Source organism: Lissotriton vulgaris, chromosome 7, assembly GCF_964263255.1.
Source record: "Lissotriton vulgaris chromosome 7, aLisVul1.2, whole genome shotgun sequence".
Taxonomy (NCBI): Eukaryota; Metazoa; Chordata; class Amphibia; order Caudata; family Salamandridae; genus Lissotriton; species Lissotriton vulgaris.
This window is the reverse complement of record NC_141695.1, coordinates 1,246,580,517-1,246,604,255: the sequence shown is the minus strand read 5'-3', so window position 1 is coordinate 1,246,604,255 and position 23,739 is coordinate 1,246,580,517. Positions and strand designations below refer to the sequence as shown.

The 23,739-nt window shown below is 45.6% G+C and overlaps 1 protein-coding gene across 2 annotated transcripts in view; it reads left to right on the top strand.

Moving 5' to 3' along the window:
• Positions 1-23,739, top strand: part of SNCB (synuclein beta) — a 140,719-nt gene that overhangs the window by 10,677 nt on the left and 106,303 nt on the right. Inside the window, exon 2 of one of the 2 annotated variants that reach the window (XM_086931761.1) lies at positions 6,545-6,678. In XM_086931761.1, coding sequence (XP_086787887.1) covers positions 6,558-6,678 — 121 coding nt within the window. In that variant the 5' untranslated portion in view covers positions 6,545-6,557. The remainder of the gene's footprint in view (positions 1-6,544; positions 6,679-23,739) is intronic. The other variant, XM_086931762.1, reaches the window with a different exon arrangement.

Here is a 23,739-nt window from a genome sequence, read left to right as displayed (position 1 = left end):
TCCTCAAGACCTGGCTCTTCGAACAGTAGCAGTGCTCCTCCCCCCCCCCCCCTAGCGCCTTGAGACCCTCACAGGTATGTAGTGCGCTGTACAAATGCTTTGATTGATTGATTGATTGATTGAGTAGACATATGGAAGTCCCCTAATAACAGTGCAACGAACAAAGACGAGGGAGGTTGCTGGTGCGGTGTATGTCGCCGTTTAGTGGTGTTGGCTGAGGGTTTTCTTACCCTTGTCAATTGACTGTCTGCCATTGGATTTGTCCATGTGTAGTTGCAAAGGAATAGTAAGCATGGATGCAGCATCATATGAGCAGCTCATAATATCTCAGTAAATCACACTAAAGACCTTTAAAGATGAATAAATACTGAGTAGGCCTGAGATTGTGAATCTCAGCACCTGCCTGTCACCTCAACAGCAACAGCCGCTATTACATCTTCACTTCGTTTGACAAGGCGGCAAGGCCATCCATTCCTCCTGTAAGGATAAAAGTCCAGATATGTAGGATTTTGTGCCTCTGTGAACAGGTAAGACACTGCTGTCTTCTCCTACAAAATCCTCCACCTTATCCTTTCCTAATGCACCTCCTCAGCATCAGGGGTCACCAGGAAGCCATCTCTAGCTTTTGTCGGCAGAACCCCAAACAGCTACTTGATGGGTGAACAAAAAAGGGCCCCCAGATGTGTTAATGGAGACCTAATATCCCTCTCTTGGATGGGGGAAGCTTAGTAGCCTTCTATTGAGAACTAGAAGTATGATTTATTTGCATATGAAAAGTATTTTTTATCCAAAACAATGCTTTTATCGAGAGTGCTGGCCTTTGTGACCTTTTCTGGTACCCCTTGGTTGAGGCCTAGTGGGCAGTCTTTACAGAACCCATGTAATCTCCCAAAACGGGGCCTTTCCAAGTGCAGTGTAGTAGTTCGTAAATACCACAGGTGCATGTGGTCATTACCTTATCTTGCCCCTGTTGGAAATGCATGTGCCCTTTATTATGAGCTCTCTAACTTTATGCCCTTGGTTGGCAGATCTTTAACTTGGTCTTAAATGTGCACCTATTTCCACTAAGCCCGTCTTCCACAGATTACTACAAAATAACCTGGAAAATGGGCTTGACACAGTGGCGGGATTGCAAACACATGTTCCCTATAAATACAACAACACTTTGGACAGTGGACCTGTCAAGGAAAAGAAAGGCGCCAATCCTAAGTTCACCACTCAAATTAGTCTTCAAATTCTGGCGTGCTATTTCCAAATGCTCCCTGTCCTAAGAGCATCACCCAAACCTGGGGTAAAAAGTCAATTTTTTGTCCAATATGGAAAAGCACCGCTTTGTAAGTAAATCCCATCCAAATTGAAGAAACTAGACAACTCTCTTAGTGTCTTCACATACAGACGCTGAATCTTGGTATAAATTTTCAATGCTCATTTAATGATCCGTTTTAGGAAAAAAGCCAGCCAACGCGTTTCGTTCTGAAAACAGAACTTCTTCAGGGCGAAATGGTTGTTTCAATGCACATTGATTTCCAGTCGTAAAAAGGTGGGGGGGGGGGGGGGGAAGATCCTCTGCATCCTTATGCTCCTTTATATTCCTTATATTTCGAATACCCCAAACAGAGCTCCAAATTAGAAGTAATGTATTTGCCATACTCGGATATAAGTCATTTTGCTGGTGCGTAGTAGTGCTAGGAACCAGTTAGTTTCAAAGCAATTCTTTATCTAATGGCAAAGATCTTAAGGGCGCTGGTCAATCCTATAAGGTACGATGTGTATATTTTCTATGTTTCACAGTCCAGAGCACTGAATATCAAACCGGTAGTCACCTGCAGTGTTGATCTCGATGCATCAACAACGCGGCGTTCCGCAGTTTCAAAAAGCCTGGAAATCAATGTGCATTGGAACAACCATTTCGCCTTGAAGAAGTTCTGTTTTCAGAACGAAACGCGTTGGCTGACTTTTTTCCTAAAACGGATCATTAAATGAGCATTGAAAAATTATACCAAGACTCAGCGTCTGTATGTGAAGACACTAAGAGAGTTGTCTAGTTTCTTCGATTTGGATGGGATTGATTTACAAAGCAGTGCTTTTCCATATTGGACAAAAACATGTTCCCTATAAGTGGGAGCTGGGCCCTTGTCCAGCTCACCTGTGCTGGAAATGATCTGAGATTGTGTGGCCAGTCCTTTGAATATTAACACGCAGTCAATCAACGGAGACCTGGCAAGTGCCTTCATGAACAAGGAGGTCCATTGCCTCTGGAACCAAGCTCAATTGAGTTTATTCTCCTGAGCCTGACATGGAGTGTTGTCCTGTCTGAAGTAAATTAAGTGGAGATGTTCCCTCGGAGAATAGATGGCATCAGCCTAAACCCATGGCGAGTCTGTCAGATGGTGTGAAGTTTCTCCAAGAACTGAAAAACTAAGCAGTGATGGAGAAGTGACCAAGTTTACCATGAAAACCGCAAAGCGCGGATAAACAGCCCTACTTCCACCAGGAGTTTGTAAACCCCCAAAACCAGTAGCCCAGCTCATGTAGCAGGGGGTTTGCAGAAAGTGGCATCCCAAATTATAAAGAGCCAGGTTGCTTGCCCCTTTTAAGGTTCAGGAACCGGTAGTGACACTGCAGAGTTAAGACGACCCCAGGGGGAACAAAACAGACTAGATGTAAACAGAGATTTTCCATAGAATTCCCAAGCCTTTTACCCATAACTGTGAGCGGCAAAGCCTTGTTGACCTCGATGGAGTTGGAAAATCTCTATAGGGAATTGTAGGGTTGCAAGTGTAAATCATTTTGGTGTTTGGTGCTCCTAAATATCCATGTCTGGAGCCAGAGCCTTGCTGGAGAAATGCAGCGAGCACCATAACAACCCTGCCATGCCCAGTAGGAATGGAGGTATGAATAAGTGACTGTGAGGTACCTAGTCGGATAGTATTCCATGGGCACCCAAAATTCTCAACTGTAATAGCTGCAGCTCACTCAAACCTACAAAAAAACTCTGATTTCCCATTGCTGCTTTTTCAATGGGACTTTGCCGCACTCAGTGATACATAGCTAGGTGCTTTGTTAGGCCTCTTGCTGCATGAAAACGACTTTGAAGCACTATCTCACAATATTAGAGGCTGGTAAAGCCTGGCAATGCTTGTATGTAAGAAGAAACCCATTGAAAATTCACCTAATTTGGAAACTGCACAAAATACCCAAATATTATGTGGGCATCATTTACAAGGCCCTTGCACCGCAGGTGCGTCATTTTTTCTGACGCACCAGTGGCGCAGGGTGCTTGCCCATATTTACAAGGCCATAAAATGCAAACTCTGCATGGCTATTCATGTCCTTGTAAATATGTCCCCTTTTCACAGATCACTTTGCATGAAAGGGGCATGCCATGGGTGTTGCTGTGGGTGTTACCTAGCAAACACTCATGAATTCTGCTGCACTCACAGATTTACAACCTTTTGTAAAACTGGGAATGCATCAGAATCCTACGCCTCCCCAGGGGAGGCGTAAGGAGGAGCAATGAGGAGAAATACTTTTATTTCACCTCGCTTTTTTCCTCTTTCTATAAGTGCTTCTGCAGCATGCATAGAAAGAGGAAAATGCCATCAATTATTGTTTTTGTGCAGGAAGGTGTCCCTTCCTGCACAACAACAATCATACCCGCAAAGCAGGCAGCCTTGTGTCATGGTGCAAGGGTGCCTGCATTGATGCATGGCAGCCAATTGTGCGCCAGCGCTGGCTAAAGCACAGGTAATACGACACATCCTGTGCTTTTAAAATGACGCAGCTTGGTGCAGCAAAATAGTTTGCGGGGCCGTGCTGCATCATTTTCTTTTACATGAGGCCCTATGTGTTTTTTAGTTAAAATTCCAATTTAGCCCCTCACATCCTTACTAGACACAGAGATGCATTTTACGTTTAAAAAAAGCACAAAATTGTGTAGTAGGTGAAATGCCAGTCTGGTACTACACGTCCAACATGGACATAAAGAGGCACGTTACCTTAAAAAAAGTATGAAATTGTGTGTAACATGGCCTAAAGCCTCTTATGTTCTTTTCGTTCACGTCGCTCCTGTGCTTCTCTGATAGGATTTTTTTCCCCCGGACAAAATCTTGTTTACGGGATGTAGCATTATGGTGTAATCTAGAGCATTACAAAAGGGGCTGATGGACGGAGCGTTTGAGCAAATCAAACACTCACCCCAGTCAACTGATCTGGGTTTAATCCATCACCGTTCTTTAGCTCACTCAGCCACCCCAGTTCAGACATGGCCATATGCAAATCAGTCTGACCCTGTGCCTCATGGGAACAGTCCAGCCCGAACTAATCTAGAGCATTACACATGACAATCGGAATGTGAAATGATGCTAAAAGTTACATGAGATTACGCCGGTGTAAAGGAAATTTTACCTGACTTGGTAAGAATATTGAGGTAAAAAAAATCAAGCTGACACATTATCGACTGCAGAATATCGACTACAAGTGTATGTTCAGAGTGTCTATATACATATATGCAAGTGAAGAGTTACTATCCTTAACCACACACACGCTTACCCTGCCGGGATATACCTATTGCCAAAGTAAGTATAAATAGTAAATCTACTCTTAGCTACAGAGGTCCCTTGATGATATAATCGTAGTAGACAATATTAATACAGCTCGTTGTTAAAACCTCAATATTGTTGTACAACATCCTGCAGGATATTAACATCCTGTTTTTATTATGCTAATAGAAAATCTGGATGGTTCTGTGTTGCAAGCGAGATAGTCATCGTTTTAATAGTTCTTGTAATCAAAATGTATCTTATAAATCAATTACTTCTAAAAACAGTATGTCTTGCTAGGCATTCGTTTTTTGGTTTCAGAAAATCTTCACTGGTTTTCAAAAGAAAGAAAGAAAGTAAACAGATATCAAAATTTGGGAAGCAAAATAAGTATATATAGGACGGGTAGATTTAAATAATACAATACATTGCGTTTAAGTACCATGAAGGAAGCTACCATAGTAAAAAGATGTGTATTAACTTGACCAAGGGGAGGATGTATTAATAGAAATCTGTGTGAGGGTACAAAGCAGAGTTATAGGAGATGTGAGCGGGGGTTGACCTACTGATTGTATATGTTCTCAAGTGTAGTTTGAGATGTTAATAGTTCTTGTAATCAAAGTGTATGTTCTGAATGAATTACTTACTTCTAAGAACAGTATGTCTTGCTGGGCATTAGTTTATATTGATTTTGCTAAGCATGTGCTTGGCTGCATCTGATGTCAACTTTCCTACCACCTGCCTCAGAATTGGTGGGGGCACCTACGGATTATCGCTCGGAAATTGGTGGCAAGTGATCCCCTTGGCCATCTTCCTACCTGTGTAATAGTGGTGTCGAGCCACTCATGGGCTCCGTCGCCCCATGTAACACTCGTTGTTGAGGCAACCGTAGGTGCCAGCATGGCTCGCGCAACCATATCTCATGTGGTGGCTCCACAGCTGTCCATTAACGGCCCCTGGGGGTACTATAGCTACATATCTAGGAATAACCCCACTAACACTAGACTAACCGTTAACCTTGGGTTTCGAAGCAGCCTGCTGTCTGCCGTAAAAAGCTACAAAGCCCAGCCAGGAGCAGTACGCGCTATATAAATGCAATTGCAATATCTGACCTCTCACTTTACCCTCTCGACTTCTGCTGACCACTGCCACACGATTAACACTTGGACACAGACTTACTCACCTGGTGCTGCCTGACTCTGCCTGGCTCCTGGACAACCTCTCCCAGTACTAGAGTGCATTTTATCGGGTGCCCTTCATTCCTTATCTGTACCCCCTCCACCCCCGAAGCAGAAGACACATCACACATGTCTCGTCTTGCCCCCTTGTCCAATCATGCCAACGTTTTCTGTGTTGTCGCCATCAAGCTTGACATACCCGCGCGAGCCTTCCGCCTCTGCGCGAGGCCCGCCCGCGTCTTCACACTCTGCTCAAGGCCCGCCAGACCCTCCCGCGCGAGCCTTCACCCGCTGCGCTAGGCACGCCCGACCAGCCCGCGCGAGCCGTCACCCTCTACGCGAGGCCCGCCAGCGCGAGCCTTCACACTGTGCTAGGCATGCCCGACCTGCACGCGCGAGCCTTTCCCCTCTGCGCGAGCCGTACCCCTCTGCTCAAGGCCTGCCCGACCCGCCCGCGCGAGCCTTCACCCTCTGCGCGAGGCCGCCCGATGCTCTTTTGTTTATATAATTCTGCAGCTTCAAGGGTTTTGCTGATGCTCTGCTGCGGGGGGCGGCTATGCCCCGGCCCTGCCCTGCCCCCTCTCCGAAAGGAGGTCAGCGCCCGTCCTCTGATGCCAAGGGTGCCCGAGCTGGTGTTGCTGCCGTCTGAGTGGTGGGCACGGACTGACCTCCTTTCGGAGTTCCCGCCCTCGGCGGGCTGGGGAGAGCGGAAATGGTTACGGGAGCTCTGGCAGGGCCTGATTTTATGAATGACGTGGAGGCGCGTGCTGGCATCTTTTAACACCCCCCCCCCCCCCCCCCCCCCCCCGTCTCTGCTCCCTTCAGCAGGCTCCTCGCCATGGACGTGTTCATGAAGGGCTTGTCCAAAGCCAAGGAGGGGGTGGTGGCAGCCGCCGAGAAGACGAAGCAGGGGGTCGCCGACGCCGCTGAGAAGACCAAGGAGGGCGTGATGTATGTGGGTAAGCAAACAAGACCTCACCCTCACATGCATTGTTATTATTATTATGATTATTATTACTGCTACTATTATTAGTAGTAATAGTAGGATATCATTGTCTATACATACATCAATATTCGTGATTTGCTATTGATGTTGATTTGTTTTTTAAATTATTGCTACTGCTACTACGAATATTATTATTTGTTACTATTACTGTTGCTGTCAGTATAATGCTTATGGGGCGGCTCCCCACTGGTCAAATTCAGTCACAGAAAAATAAAATGATAATAAACACAATAATATGATTTTACTTTTCTGTGACTGACTGAGCCGATGCCAGTGTAGGGTGGCGCAAAGACGGAGAAGCATCGTCTCCACTGCATTTTGAGCAGTGGATAAAGGAAAAAAAAAATGATAATAACACTATTTTATTTTTCCGGTTTGTGAGGCAGGACTTGGCTGTGTCACAGCCAGCAGGGGGAGGAGTTGTGGGAACTTAAGAGGGTATCACTGTATGGCGGGCCATCTTGGGCTGGCCAAACAGTCATGCGCACTTTGCATGTTCCCCACCAGGTGGAAACAACCTGTTGGGGAACATGCACAGGCTCCCACTACCTATCTGACTGCCGAACAACATCGCTCAGACCAATTGTTGTGATTGATAAGGGGAGCCTGTTTGTGCTTCCTGCTTCAATCAGGAACAGAAGAGAGCAACTCGAGGTGAGGCAGCGGTCGGGCAGCAAGGCAAGTCATTTAAAAAAAATTTTTCCCCTCCTCACCCGTGCTACTCGGTGGCAGCCGCCTGTGGGGGCCAGCCGGGCCACAGCAGCGGGAGGAGTGATGGATGCTCACTCTATCATGCATTAACTCATTTCAGTTTGACTGGCCGTCTTAGGCCGGCCAAACTGACATGCGCACTTCTATTTCTCCAACATAGCTGTGTTGCACAGTTGAGCTGGAGCAACAGCACAGACTCCCATGCACTGTTTGAGCAGCAGACCAGGCCTCTTAAATCAGTCCTAGCGCTGCTCTCACGCTAGTATATTGGACCCATCTGCAGCGCTCAATAGGGCCAGGTCCATTCTCCCTTCTTCTACCCGGTGGCTCATGTGATGCTAGAAGACGGGGGCATGGTGCACATTATTTGTGGTGTATACTTTTCACTGTGGCACAGTGAAGGATAATAATCAGGTATACTATTTTTTATTTATGGCATAGTTTTAAATAAGCACAGTGTCACCATACTATTACTTCACAGTGTTTTATGTATTGGGTTCGAAGAAACTGATAAGAGATGAGCTTGTAGAATGAGTGCAATCAGATTCTTAGCCCCTCTCAGGTAGTGTATCAGTGCTTCTTCTCATTGGTGTTGCCTCATCCTGTGTGTTTCTCATTGGCTCAGTATTATAAGACCACAGAATACCAAGCTTAATTTATTTCTTTTTCTCCCTAGCATGATGGAGGTACACCAAAGAGCCCAACCACAGTCAAAGAGGTTATCACTCCTTACCAGACTATGGGTACATGAAATTTGACTGCAGTAGTTATTAGGCTGGAGTACAGGCCTTTTTATCTGCACCTCTGTTTAGGAAACACCCTGAAAATCTGATCAGTCACTCATAAAGGGGCTCCCTCAATCCTCCAAATTAAGGGTTAATGTGTGTTATATGTATTGAGCATGCATGCATTTCTTCACCATCTAGTGGCTGCAGCATACAATGGTCATTCATCACTATCTGCTGATGGCAGCAGAATATGGCTGCTTCTGCCCTATTCGCAGACTGCAGCACAAGATGGCAGCTTCCGCACTATCCGTGCCTTGCCCTTATGTGGCCACCTGTGGGCATGTATCTCGTGGACCCTTATTCTTATTATTCCCTGCATCTGTGGGCTGGAGTATGAATGGATGGCTATCTTCTCCCATCTTTCCCCACCTCCTACAGTAGGATGCCCCCAGAAAAGGCCAGTTTAAGAGCCTCTGCTCTGTTTGGTTGACAACATAGAATTTAAAATTGAGAAAAGGACTATTTGAGCCCTGGATTCTTGCCTGCGGCTTAGTGTCAGAGTAAGTACTAGCTCGCCAGAACAGTGCTCTATCCATATTTAGGTTCCACTGGGAGATTCTGCCAAGAGTCCCTAGGTAGCACCAAGAGAGCCTTGGGTAATACGTGCTACATAAATGCGACAATGATGATGATAATGATGATTCTACTGCCAAATTGAGGTAACAGTGGAAGGACTGGGGCTCAGCCACCAACCTCGCACAAGTTGGGCTAGGACTGAAGGATATGCATCAGTAACTGAAGGTGCTAGAGCTGCAGGTAAAGAGACACTGGTCTGCTGCAACCGGAGCTGTCTCTCACCCTAGGACCAGTTTAAGGATCAGCTGAGACCACCTAATGGGTGTAGAACTTAACTTTGGTACACTTTGACATCAAATTATCCTCTTGAATCCTTATCACGGTATCCCCTTCATTGTGCCCGGTAGCTTGTAGACTCCAGTGCCCAGACACACCCTGTGCCACATATCTGCTGATTGCCAGTTCCTGAGCCGCCATTGCTTAACTATTGACTTTGGGTCACTTTAGGTCTCTTTGAGACGATCTATGCAGCCTGGACTGAACATTCTCAGTTACTTTGGCGACCCTTGCTATTCCTCAAGTCAGGTCACTGTCCTGTTACTCCATGTCAGGAGAGGATGTGACCTAACAGCTAGAGTGATAGACCTCGAAGCTGGGGAGCCAGGTTTGAGTCTTGGCAGGGACACTCAACGTCCTGTGATTCTGGGCAGATCAGTTCATTTCCTCATGCCTAACAAAATGAATGTGTCCGTCTGTAACACAACTGGTGCTCATGTAAACTGCACTGATACCTTTGGGTTGAGTTTGCGCTATATCTAGCTTCAAAATAATTTTTTTTTAAAAAAGAACAGACGTCCTCTCTCCTGTAACTATGTGATTATAGTGCAATCACACACAAAAGTGCAGACTTCCTGTCCTGCAGCTGAAAGTCCAGACTAACCACAAACGTCTTATACTTGACATAGATCGGTTTGTGGAGTCATGCAAACATGCCCCCTGTTTTTCACTGATTCATGGGCAGCTTGACTGGTGTGCGTGGATTCGTGAGCATTTTTAAAATGCAAAATGAATGTCAGTCTTCACGAAACAAAGGGGCAGACATTATACATTTGAATTCATGCTTCCTTACCATTTCAATTTAAGCTGCTCAGAGAAATCCCATCTTACCTTGCTAGGTTTAGAAGAAATCTTAAATCTTAAATGATGCCGTCATGGGCGAAGGAGCACTTTACAAATACACATAACAAAATATATCTTTTTATTATTTTTGAGTTATCAAAACATTGCTTATGATTCCCGCAAAACACTTCTAGTGCTTGCATGTATACAAATATTCTAATAGGAGCTACAACGTTGAAATACCACAAACTTGCAGTCAATTTAACAAATGCTAATACAGGTTTTGTACTTTCGAGTACGTTTTTCAGGTGGACAGGATAGTTTTTTGGGGGGAATGGAAACAGATTTGAAAAAGCAATTGATCGTTTTATATAAATTAGTCTTATGTCACACTGTTTTTCTCACAAGTATTTCATGCTAGCAGCCCCCAATTGCCTATCGATTAAACAAGTCCTTTTCCCTCTTTCCTCACTAACCCAGCGGATGCTGGGTTCCTGGTGCAATTTCAACGCAGTGTCAACTATGTGTCTCAATATTAAATAAGAGGGGTGCTGAAGGTTAATATAGCGGAGGCATGAAACGCGGTGTGTGGCACCCCTACAGCAGTGTCATCCTAAGGAAATTTGTAGCCCTGGGAAAGATATATTTTAGGAACCCCTGTTCATAACAACTTTACATTTTTTTCACCCAGATTTGTGCTAATTGTAGCACAAAAACAGTTGAAATACATCTTTCCTGGGACCCCACAAATCCTTAAGATGCTGCTGGGCAAAGAAAGACAGAGGTAGAGGTAGGCAGGGAGAAGACGAGAGGTTCAGATATAGAAATAGGCATAGGTGAATTAGAGAGATAATATGTACTTTCCCAAGGGGGCCCATGGAAGGTGGGTGGCCTGGCAAATTACCCACTTTGCCAATGCCTAAAAGCATCTCTCCACTACAGGAATAGTACTGAGAGGCACAGGGCAGGATCAAGGTGTCTCTACAGGGCTCTGAGTAAGCCTCTGTCCTGGCCCAGTGAGGAGTACTGCAGGTTAAGATTGAGGTGTGTTACCAGAGCTCTGAATAAACGTCTGTCTTGGAGTATATAGGTTGCTGCAGATAAGGCTTGAGGTGCTTGCAGAGTTTGGTGGGGATCTCAGTACTGGAGTGGTGCGTGTGTGCTGCAGGGCAGGATGCAGGTGCTTAATGCAGAGCTTTTAGTGAGCCTCTGCACTAGAGTTGTGGAAGGTGCTGCATGTTAGAATTGGTGCGGATTTGCCGAACAACGTTCGATCTCTGTATTGGTGTATTGAGGGGCGCCGCACCAGTGGTTAATTTGTAAAACAACATGAGTGCTGGGGCTCTCATCTGCAGGCAGCTTGCACCAGCCCATTTCTCCTGTTAACGCATCCCAAAACAGAACCAACTACTAGCCATGAAAGTGGGGAGAGGATTTGGCGTAATGGCCAGTGCTGCCGACTTCGGATGCTGGGAAACCATGTTTGAGACTCGGCATCACTCAACATCTTGTGATTCTGGGCAAATCACGGAATCTCCCCGTAAATGAATGTGTCCTTAACTGGTGCTCATAAAAAGCACTGCTGTTGGTGATTAAGTGCCAATGCTGAGCACCGGAAACCACAGGCTCAAATTAAGCACTGCACTGCACAGGGCTTTTATTCCTGTGGGTATTTCCCTTGGGGGCTGGAGCCCTTAGTGGCCAGTTTTGGAAGACCTGATACGCTGCTGGCACCTCTGTCACTTTCCCAGACTCCCCGTTGTTAATTCCGGCAGGCATAAGGAGACATCGAGACTGAGAGGGATTGCAAGGGAAGGTAGAGAGTTGAAAAAAAGCGACGAGAGAGGGAAAAGAGAGAGAGAGGGGAGGAGAGAGACAGAATGAATCAATGAAAAGAGAGAGACTGCGTGAGGAGATTAAGTGTTTGAGCCTTTTTGCCAGGGCTGCTTCTGTTTCTCCAATCTGGCCTGGTGCTGCTGGTTAGGCATTAGGTATATTTGTAGCGGTGCTTTTGGTTTTCAGTACTATATAACCCCGGGGGTCTTGTAATGGTATGTAGGTGCAGTCCCCGAGATGAGTGTGGCTGTCACTCCTAAACACCATAGGCGCTGAAGGTAAACTTTGAGGTTGTGATTTAAGATTGCTGTGTGTATCCCAGTAAGAGTGAAGCAAAGGTCAGGACAGGATTGCATTAGTAGAGCTGACTATGTGTGTAGGACTGAGTCTAGGTTCACCAGTGTATGTGGTAGGGCAGGGCTGAAGCTCTCTTTTAGGCTTTTGTGATAGTTTCATTAGTGGCAGGGGATGTGCTCTGGTGCCTGAACCACCAACGGGGAACCTGAGTTCTGTGAAGTAGTGTGGCTCACTGGTTAGAGGCGGCAGACCCGAGAGCAGAGGACGGCCCGGGACCAGGGTTCGATTCCCGGCGCGGCAGGTTTCTGGACCAGGGTCAGCGGAGTCGATAATTCTCTCGCCTCGGTGCCCACTCTGATCAGCAATCACACTCGGCAACTCTGGGCATTAGCTTGCCTCATCTTCACTAACGGCCCCACCAGACCGCCGGGGATGCCTGGTCTCACCCTGGAGATACCCATTAAGGGACCATCTCTCAGGGAAGCCAGGAAGGGTTTCGCAGCGGTCGAAGCGCCTTGGGACCCTACGGGTAAGTAGTGCGCTATATAAATACATTTACATTTACATTTACATTTACATCAGCACTTGACTGAAAATCATCTGATTCTAGGCAATTATTCACTCACCATGTGCCAAAAAAGTTAAATAATACGTGGTGAAATTGTAAATTTGTATATAATTGGTCAATTAAAAGACTTCAAAATAGTATCAGTTATAAAAGGTGTTTATAAATCAGTTGGATTGAATCTCGTAAAAGCAGTACTGTTTCAATTTCTTATACACAGTTAAATACAAAAACAAACATATCTTTGCTTTGGTTTAATCGTTGAGAAACGGGGACATTAAATGAGCCCAACCAGGGAAACTCCACATTCAACTATCAGGATGGTTTTTCCTACTGAGTCTGTGCCTGGAAGTTTGTAGAAAGATTCATGAATAATACGTGTTTTAGGGTCTATATGTTTCTCTCCATCTTATTGTGTCCACAGAGCCGTCATCTTTGTAAATACAGTTGATAGCAATTTAGGGCCATATGACTCACTTACAGCGGTGAGGGAAGAATAATGAAGCTGCATTTGGACTAGGTATGTGTTTCTGTATGTCTTGCAACTTATTTTGCGGTCTTTCTGTCCTGCTCATGTTGGGGTGCTAGGATTGTATAGTGAGGGGTTCCGGAATCTATACCACATACATTACTGCATACCTTTGCCTTATAGAGAAATGTTTCACAAGAGACCAAGCAGTTGGTGAACACATTGCACTCTGCAAACATCCAGTAACCCAACGTAGCATTTTATCAACCCATTCTTGGTCTCACGTAGTCCAGACGATAGAGCCTGTTTCACATGATTGGGCTGTGACATTCAGAAGCAAAGGATGTGCAAATGAAACACGAGATTATGTAGTCAGTAGTGAATTCTATCTTTTAAATTTTTTTCCTTCTTCCTTTTTTATTTTCTCTCCCTCTCTCTTCTTTCACTTTAGCTTTCCGTCTCCTCTCCTTTTCTCTCTCTTCCTCTCCTCCTATTTTTTATCTCACTATTTCTCTCTTCCTCCTCCCTCTCCCTTCCTTTAAATTTACTGGGGCGGTCTTGTTCTTAAGAGAGGTTTGATAGAAGAGCAATGACAGAGAAGAGGAGTCAAGTGGAAGGCAATAAATAAAGTGTGAACTCTACAAATATGTTCAGGCCTCAGCCCTGCGCTTGACTATTAATAATAATACTTAAAAACACCCATGGGATTCTCCATAGTGCAGGGAGTCATGTTGAAGCACTGCTCTGGACCATGTTTGTGAGCCCGTGGGGATTGTTTAGAGCACTGACTGACAGAAACAGGTTATAATGCTGGCCGTGCGAGGTCAGTTAAAGTGCTGGTTGTCTGGCTGGGGTAAGAGAGGCTCTGCCCTGAGCCCTACATTGTTGTTTAATATTTAGTAGGGTGAGAGCTCTATGGAATTGGTTGAACCCTTTAGAACAGCTCCTCTCTGACCTACTTGCACCTCATCATTACGATTGAAGTAGCTCCCTGAAGTGCAGCCCAGCAGAGTATGTAATTCAGTCGGGCTACCCATAATGAAGATGGAAATGCTACATCTTGGAGTGACCACCAGCTAAACTAATAGCAGGGCAACACCCTTACACACAAAGAAACACTCCGACAGCTTGCATCATCTGCAACACAACCACCTGTCTCCACTCTCAATTTAGCAAAGTCAAGTGGAGAAGGGTCACTTGGCAAGCCCCACCCTATCGGTTATGGAGTGTTGGTGAAAACTGGACAAGAAAAGAAATGGCAGCAATAGTCCACATGGAGTCATTAGAGTATGAGACTCCAGTGCTTAATTTGAGCCTGTGGTTTCCGGTGCTCAGTACTGGCACTTAATCAACACTGGAGCTTTTCATGAGCACCAGTTAAGGACACATTCATTTACAGGGAGATTAAGTGATTTGGCCAGATTCACAGGATGTTGAGCCGGCACTGAGACTCGAACCTGGTTCCCCAGCTCCAAAGTCTGCATCTCTGACCATTATGCCACATCCTCTCCCCGCTTTCATGGCTAGCAGTTGGTTCTTTCTAACAGGAGAAATGGGCTGCTTAAAGCTGCCTCCTGACGAGAGCCCTGGCACTTATTTTTTTTTTTTACAAATTAATCACTAAGAGACTGCCAGAGACAGAGTGAAAGTGTGTGAGAGTCATACATTGGCAATCTGGTTGCCAAGGGGAGCAAATGCTGGCTAGAGAGTGGAGACAGGTAATGGTCTTGTTTGCCTTAAATGATATGTGTGGTGAGTGCATGTATGTATTTGTGTGCACTTATGTCTGTATTGTGTATGTGTCTGGCTTTGTGTCCATTCCTGAAATACATTTTCTCCTCCTGTAAGCCGTTTCTGGTGAAAGAGAACACCAAATACACTTGATGCTCTCAACATAAGGGAATGATTTCCAGCACAATTACGTAAATTTATGACATAATGTGGCACTGACATAATAATGGTAAATTGTGACATATTCTGAGCATCAGGGACTAATCATGGCATAATGGCAGAAATACTCTCCATATTGTCAATATACTGACTTAATTGTGGCCTTCCATCACACAACTGTGGGCACTCTTAGAATAACAATGCCCCTGGTTAAAATGGTGTGGGGGTTCTCAGCATCGTGGTGTGCAGCAATGGTACAGGTGTGGCCCTGACATAATAGTGGGGATCCTTGGCAAAATGTCGGCACCTCTGGCATTATGGTGGGCATCCCTGGCATGAGATGGTAAAATCTGGGCTGGTGGGGCAGACTCTGTCTATGTGACATCTTTTTAATGGGGAAATCACAAGATGGCGTCTAAAGACCATGGATGAAATCTTATTTTTGAGGCAAAAATGTAGGCATTTTGTCAGACAAAGACAAACATTTTTTTAAATCAATAAACCCAACATGAAAAGTGCATATTTGATAGAAAAAAAATATTTTGAGAAACTGATATGATGATGTTTGAAAACAAAATGATTGAAATAACAAAACATATTTAAGCTGCTCTTTCAATGATAGTTCGGACAGAGTTAGCAAGATTTATGGCTTTTAGTATTTCCTAGGCATCCCTTCATTAGTCATGACAGGGTATTTAATTATTATAAAGTTTTTCTGACATTGCAGTTAGCAATCCTTTGTAGTGTGTTGGGTAGTTGGTGTTTTACTACATAATAGAATTTGAAATATCTTCCAGCCAAAATACTATGGCCAGAATATAGACTACTGCAACATTATTCAGATAAGTAATAAGTATATGATGGCTAGTATAGTTTCATTTATGTTCTTAAATCTGCATCTATATATATATATATATATATATATATATATATATATATATATATATATATATATATATATATATATTCAGGTATTAATTCATATATAGCACGACTGATCCCTTTGCTAAAAAAAACAGGGGCAGACGTGAAATGCCTGAAAAATTTCAGGCCTATCTCCCAGATTCCTTTCCTGGCCAAAGTGCTAGAACAGCATGTTTTGTCCGACCTCTCCGACTATCTGGAAAGGAATGGTTTGTTGGAACCAAATCAATCGGGGTTCCGTGCGAATCACAGCACGGAGCTGGTCATGCTGTCTATCTTAGATGAGCTCAGGAATAGGGCAGATAGGAAGATACCTGGTGCCCTGGTGTTGTTAGACCTCTCTGCGGCGTTTGACACCGTGTGTCATAAACAGCTTCTGTCGCGGTTGAGGGATTTTGGCATTCAGGGCACAGCTCATGCTTGGTTTGCCTCTTTCCTACAAGGGAGGACACAAAGAGTACAGCCGGGAGAATTGCTCTCCACTGCAACACCAATTTCATGTGGAGTGTCGCAGGGGTCTGCTCTGTCGCCCCTTTTATTTAATATATATCTACAACCGTTGATTTCACTCCTCAATCAAATGGATTGTCAGGTGTATAATTACGCTGACGACACCCAAATCATCATCCAAATGGATGTGCTCCTGGGGCGTTACCAAGGCTGCAAAATATCCTCAAGCATACAGCCAACTGGATGTCTTTGAACTCCTTAAAAATCAACACTGACAAGACGGAGGTTTTACCAATCACCATTGCTGGTAACCCATGGCACGACGGGTTTTGGCCAAGAGAACTTGGGCCACCCCCAGAAACTGCAGCGGTGGTAAAAAGCCTAGGCATCCATGTGGATGATAAACTATCCATGCGGAAGCAAGTCACCACGGTGGTAGGAACCTGTGTCGGTCTTCTCCGACAACTTAGGAAAATTGCGCCATTATTGTCCTTCTCCACCTTGAGACGGGCGGTATCCGCAATGATATTATCAAGGTTGGACTATGGCAATTCGCTTTATTTAGGACTGCCCCAAAAACTTCTGGACAAACTTCAAGTGGTGATAAATGATGCCGCCAGGCTCATTTTTAAGAAACCAAGGAGCTCGCATGCGTCCCCACTTATGCGCGAGCTACACTGGCTGCCAGTAAGGCAGAGGGTGCTCTTTAAAGGGCTCTGCATCGCACACAAATCGCTCTATGGAAAGGCACCAAGATATATCAAGACCCGTTTGACTCCATACAAACCGGGTAGGTCGTTAAGATCTGCTGAAGCAACCCTTCTTACCCAACCACGCTTCAGGTTGACCACAGTGGGTGGCCGCGCCATTTCCAATACCCTCCCAGCAGTCTGGAATAATCTGCCGGCGAATTTGCAGAAGGAATCCACTTTGATGTCCTTCCGGAAGAAGTTGAAAACTGTTCTTTTTCAGAAGGCCTGGGTTGGGCTATAACTCCTGGTAGGGCTTTTTAGGAATTTCTGCTGTGCGTACCTGACAAAGCGCTTAGAGACCCCTGGGTTATAACGCGCTATATAAATCGAATAAAATAAATAAATAAATAAATACAATTGTGATATCTGGAAACGTGTTTTATTTAAAGCATGATGAAACGTATGCATTTATGCGAAAATTGAAAATGTAAAAGACATACAAGTATAAAGTATGGCTTCTATGTCTATGATATTAGAGTTGCACTAGCACTTTAAAAGGAAACAAAAAAATCACTGAGATGTCATGTGATCAAGGGAGGGATCTCCCGAAACGCGTCATGGCGGCATCAGCAAAATAAAATTATGCACTGGAAATTACCTTGGGTCTGCGCTGGTCTTTTTCAAAGACATTGAAATTACGAGGCATGGTTGGATTTTTTTATATATATATATATATATATATATATATATATATATGTATTTATATATATATATATTACCTACTGGCTATCGCCAGTAGGTATATATAGTTAGGATTAATTCCCTATGGGATTTTTGAAAATTCTATGTCTAATAACTTTGGCGTTTGTGGACGGAATCGGCTGAAATTTTCAGGAAAATGGCACATTTTGTTTCTGAGCAGCCCCTGAAAATTTGGTGGGGTTTCGTCAAGGGGGGGCTGAGAAAAAAGGGGGATCCCAAAACGCGTTTTTTACATTGAGTTTTCCATAGGGCGGTTGGACTCACTTTTAGCTCGAACGGCTGAATGGATTTGCACGAAACTTGGCAAAATTGTAGGGACTGTTAGCCCGATGTGCCTTTGCTAGGTCTCAATATATGTGCTTCAGTGGATTTTGAGAAATTAACGTTTAAATCAAGATATATATCTGTAACAGCGCTCCGGGCAGCGATCCGGTCCGCTTACTTTTCGCGTTTCGGAACTTTGCGCGCAGAAAGCTGATTGGCTCTCCGGTGTCTGTCAACATTCTAAACAGTCCGGAGCGGCCGCCATCTTGTCTCTCGGTAGGATCGAGAGAGAAGAAGAGGTGAAAAACGAAGGGGGAATTTAATGAAAGGGGGCAAGGTATCCCCCTCTTGACCCCCTAGGAATGTTGTTGGGGTTATTAAAGGGTCCCGTGGGGAAAAGAAAAAAAAATGATTTTTCACGGTAGAAGCGCTTCACGGGCCGCGAACTGGGCCGCAAACTGGTAGCGAAACGGGAATTCGCCATTTTGTGCTTCGTTAATTAAATTACTAGGTATAAGGGGGTGCGGGAGACGTATCCTAATCCCCTATGTTTCCTGAGGGTGGCTGAGGAGGCTTATATATGTTGATACATCTCTTCCAGCGGCTGTGCGTGAGCTTTTTTTTTTTTTGCTGCGTGACAGTCCGGAGCGGCCGCCATCTTGTCTCTCGGTAGGATCGAGAGAGAAGAAGAGGTGAAAAACGAAGGGGGAATTTAATGAAAGGGGGCAAGGTATCCCCCTCTTGACCCCCTAGGAATGTTGTTGGGGTTATTAAAGGGTCCCGTGGGGAAAAGAAAAAAAAAATGATTTTTCACGGTAGAAGCGCTTCACGGGCCGCGAACTGGGCCGCAAACTGGTAGCGAAACGGGAATTCGCCATTTTGTGCTTCGTTAATTAAATTACTTTAAATTACTAGGTATAAGGGGGTGCGGGAGACGTATCCTAATCCCCTATGTTTCCTGAGGGTGGCTGAGGAGGCTGATATATGTTGATACATCTCTTCCAGCGGCTGCGCCATCTTGCCTTTTTTCCAATGCCACAATTTTGTCGTGCACGGCAGCCATTTTAGATGCCAGGCTGGTCCCAGGCTATCACCTACCCCTGCGGATGTACTTTATGGCCCCAGCTGTAGAGAATTCAGACATGCCAACCCTCCCGATTCAGGCGTGAGACTACTGATTTCAGTGCTAGTCTCCCGCCTCCCGATTTCTGCAAGCAAAAACCCGGGGGCATATTACGAACAACTAGCGATAATTTTTGTCTCGAACTTGTTTAGAGACAAAAATTATCGCCGCACATCGGCGATTTTTATCGCAGATAAACCTTGCTATTATCGCAGAAAAGTCAGCGATATTCATGTATTATCGAGCAAATGCTCTTAGCCATGTTATCCACCTCCCATTGGATAACATGGCTAAGAACTGCTCAGGGCAGGTGTTAGATTTTGGAGATATTCGCGCTTAGCGCGAATATCTCCAAAAGTTGGTAATAGGAGATAGCGATGTTAGGGACTGTTTCCAGTCGCTAACATCTTGGCACGCCACTTTGCATGTCATTAGTGATAAGTATCACTGACATGCAAAGCGGGGCCCAAGATGGTCGCTATCTCCTTTTAGCTGTCACTAACTGGTGTTAGCGACAGCTTGGTAATAGGGAGATAATTTTATCTCCGCTTTCATGGCTTTTAAAGCCAAAAAAGCGGAGATAAACCCCCTTGATAATATGCCCCACGATTCCTTGGGAGTTTCAGCTGACAGGGCTTGGTATTGTGTTACATGGTAATTTTTCCAGGAAACGTCAGAGGGTCGATGCAGGGGTTCTAGAAGAGGTGATAAACCATTTAAGCCTCATGAACAAGCGCATGGTCTTTTAAAGATTTGTGAAGTACTCGGGGCGGCGGTGTGTGTGTGCCCTCTTTCAGGAGCGGGCGGGGGGGCACTGCCAGCAACTTGCCAGGTCAGGTAGTGTTCAACACGTGCATCACCCTTTCTCTGCCTGCTATTGCGCTCCATGCTTCGGAAAGGTAAGAAAAAGAACGTGCATTTGAGTTTGAAATGTCCGATCCTGCAGCAGCACACTTCCAAAGCCCACACATGACAATAACCCGATTCAAGGCCCCATTCACCCGTTTAAAAAAAAATAGATAACACTCCAACAAAGTAAGATTATAAAACTTTATTAACTTTTAACTATAATGAACGGAACAAAAACTAAAAACATTTAAACATTTTTCAACCCAAAAAGCAACAATGGTTAGAAGCTGTCTTTTGTGCGAATAGTCCCAAGGCAGCACAACGTGCAGAGTTCTGGACGGCACCCAGGTGATGTCGCCTGGGTGCCGCACTGGTTTTGGGATCCTACAATGCAGCACAGAAAAACAGCGTGGGGCGTCCCGGGTGGTGCGGGGGGAGGCCTCGTCAGTAGCGGTCTGTTGTGCGAATAGTCCCAAGGCAGCAGAACGCGTTGAGATGTTGATGGCACTGTGTCCAGTGTCCCATGGCTGACACAACATGTACGACAGGCACCCAGGTGATGTCCAGTAAACTGCCGCACTGGTTTTGGTATCCTACAATGCTGGGGGGGGCGTGGGGGAGGCGGCGTGAACGGGCCTCCCCAGGTGGCGGCCATCCAGCTGAGTTGCGCCCGCTCTTGCGGCTACAGCGTCTCGCTCACCATGTTGTTGAGTTGCTCCCACTGTTGCAGTGCAGCGATAGGCGGCTGCCACATGACTCTCAAAATGGCGGACGGCTCCTCGGTTTTGGGCCTGGTCCACTGAAATGGCCCTGGGACACCTTGGAACTCGGACGCTTGCCTGCTAGGGCTTGGGCTCCATTCTCGAAAAGCGTCCCCTCAGCCGTGAAGATTCTACAAAAGTCTTGGGGGCCCCCGACTCCCGCAGGCTTCCGGTGGGGAGCGGCTGCCATGATTGCTCGCGGAATGACCACGACGGAGCCACGAGATGGTGGTGCTCTCATGCTGACGCCAGCTTCAGTCTGAATGATCCAGAAACAAGGTGGGGCTTTCATCGTTTGGGAAAAAAAAATGTTCTAAACCAATGAAAAGTGTTATTTTTAGGTCATATGACCAAGCCTTCCATCTTTAGGAAACCAAAAGTAAAATGAACCAATGAAAAGTTTTATAAACAAGTCACATGACCTGTTATGCGGCATAGGGCTACAAAAAGCGTAGAAAATCCGTTGGCACGTGAGGCGGCGTCAGTAGCGGACCGATGTGCGAATAGGCCGAAGGCAGCACAACGCGCCGAGATCCGGATGGCACCGAGGTGGTGTCCAGCAAATTGCCGCACTGGTGTGGCCATCCTACAATGCTGCGCCGAAAGACGGCGTGTCCAGCTGAGTTGCGGTCACTGTTGCGGTACAGTGGCTCGAACGCGCCGAAATCCGGATGGCACCGAGGTGGTGTCCAGCAAATTGCCGCACTGGTGTGGCCATCCTACAATGCTGCGCCGAAAGACGGCGTGTCCAGCTGAGTTGCGGTCACTGTTGCGGTACAGTGACTCGAACGCGCCGAGATCCGGATGGCACCGAGGTCGTGTCCAGCAAGTTGCCGCACTGGTGTGGCCATCCTACAATGCTGCGCCGAAAGTCAGTGTGGGGTGCCCCGTTGGCTTATGAGGTGATGTCAGTAGTGGACCGATGTGTGAATAGGTCGGAACCAGCACAAGGCGCCAAGATCCGAATGGCAAGTCCTGGATGTTGAGTGCCTCAGTTGAGAGTTCTGAGTAGTGCTTGTAAGACTGTCTGAAGCTTATTTGCACCTGCTGCAGCTTCACTATTGCCCTGGTGTGGCCAAAGGTCGCACATGACATAGGCGGCCGGCTCCCGAGGTCCGGCGGAACTTTTTTCCTTTTCCTTTCTGCTTCTTTTCCTACAATCCGTTTCATCTGAAGACACGACCAGGTCCCTGAATGTGTGCAGGGGGACGCTATTGATTGAATGAAAATGGCGGCTTGACACAAAGCTGACTCAAGCGTTACTGTTGATGCTATACAGACAAAAATTGGTTTTCAGTTTGTACATTCTTCAGGTTTTTTTTTTCCATCCAAGTCTGATTGAGAGTTTGTAGAAAAATGGCTTCAGATTTTCCACATACTACTCTTCAACATTCTTCCTAAATGTAACAATGTGAAACTCACTAGGAGAACGGCTGTTTCTGTTTCCTTTCAAAATGCTGCCAACAATATTTTCTGAATGGAAGACACCATCTTGTAGCATAAAGGGCCGAAAGGGGTTCTGGTCTGGCCGATGGTTGGTGGAGACATTTTGACTATATCTTGGACCTGCCCGGCCTCGCCCAAAATGGCGCCGGTATAAATAGGACTCGTAACTCCTTGCCCGCAAATGTATATCTAGAAAATGTTATTGTAAGTGGCCCTGTCTTATTTTAATTACAAAATGTACGTCCACCGATTCCGCAACTGTTAGACACCTTTGTTCTTGCAACCTAATGGCCCGCTCGTTACGTTCTTCTACAGTGTAAATGTCTCCTCATCATGTACGATTTCAGTTTGCTCCGTGGCCGGCCCACGTGGTTATAGGCCCGTATTTGTATACTGACATTTTCACAATAAAGGTTTTTAAAACAAAACACGGTAGTAGTATTTACATTGGTAAAGTTTTTACTTTTAGTCACTGTTTTCGAATCAGTAAAAGGCAAGTGAAATAAAGCAGTCCAATTACATGACGGATAAAAGGTATAATATGTAGGAACGCAGTAAAGATAAATGGTCAAGGGCAGTTGTGTTTTTCATGTCTGCAACATAAAGTGATCGATAAGAATCTGATAATCAGGCGTATCGGCGACTAAGACAGCAGGCGGAATCTCTTTTACTCAACGACTCCGTCATGGAAGGAAGAAACGCCCTTTTTCTCGAAAAAGGAATATATTTTACTTGCAAGACAGTTGTAAATTTTCCGGGAAAGTACATTAGCCTGGAATATTATAACATATGTTTGAAAAAAAAATATTGTTCGAAAACAATAAAAAGCATAATTTTTAGGTCATATGACCAAGCTTTTCATCATTAAATTAACAAAAGTAAAATGAACCAATGAAAAGTTTTATTAACAAGTCACATGACCTGTTATGCTTACGTTACGCGCTGCGCGCCGCGCCTCGGATCACTTCCGGGTGCGCTAACGCGGCGTGTCATATAACGCATTACGCGACAACGTAGGTCAAGAATATAGTCAAAATGTCTCCACCAACCAGCGTTCGGAACACAACCCCTTTCAGCAGTCCAAAAAGTTCTGTTAAATGACAACAGAGGGGACAGGCAACAAGAACCATCAGTCAAAGAGGGGAGGGCAAGTTCTTCTCTTCCGGGTCATGTTGGGGCGCTACCGGAACTGATCGAATTGGTAGTCTACAGTGTTTCTGGATGTTTCAGACTAAAGCTGGCGTCAGCATGAGACCACTACCATCTCGTAGCTCCGTCGTGGCCATTCCACGAGCAATCATGGCAGCCGCTCCCCACCAGAAGCCTGCGGGAGTCGGAGGCCCCCAAGACTTTTGTAGAATCTTCACGGCTGAGGGGACGCTTTTCGAGAATGGGACCCAAGCCCTATCAGGGAAGCGTCCGAGTTCAAAGGTGTCCCAGGGCCATTTTAGTGGACCAGGCCCAAAACCGAAGAGCCGGCCGCCATTTTGAGAGTCCTGTGGCAGCCGCCTATCGCTGCACCGCAAGAGCGGGAGCAACTCAACTACATGAT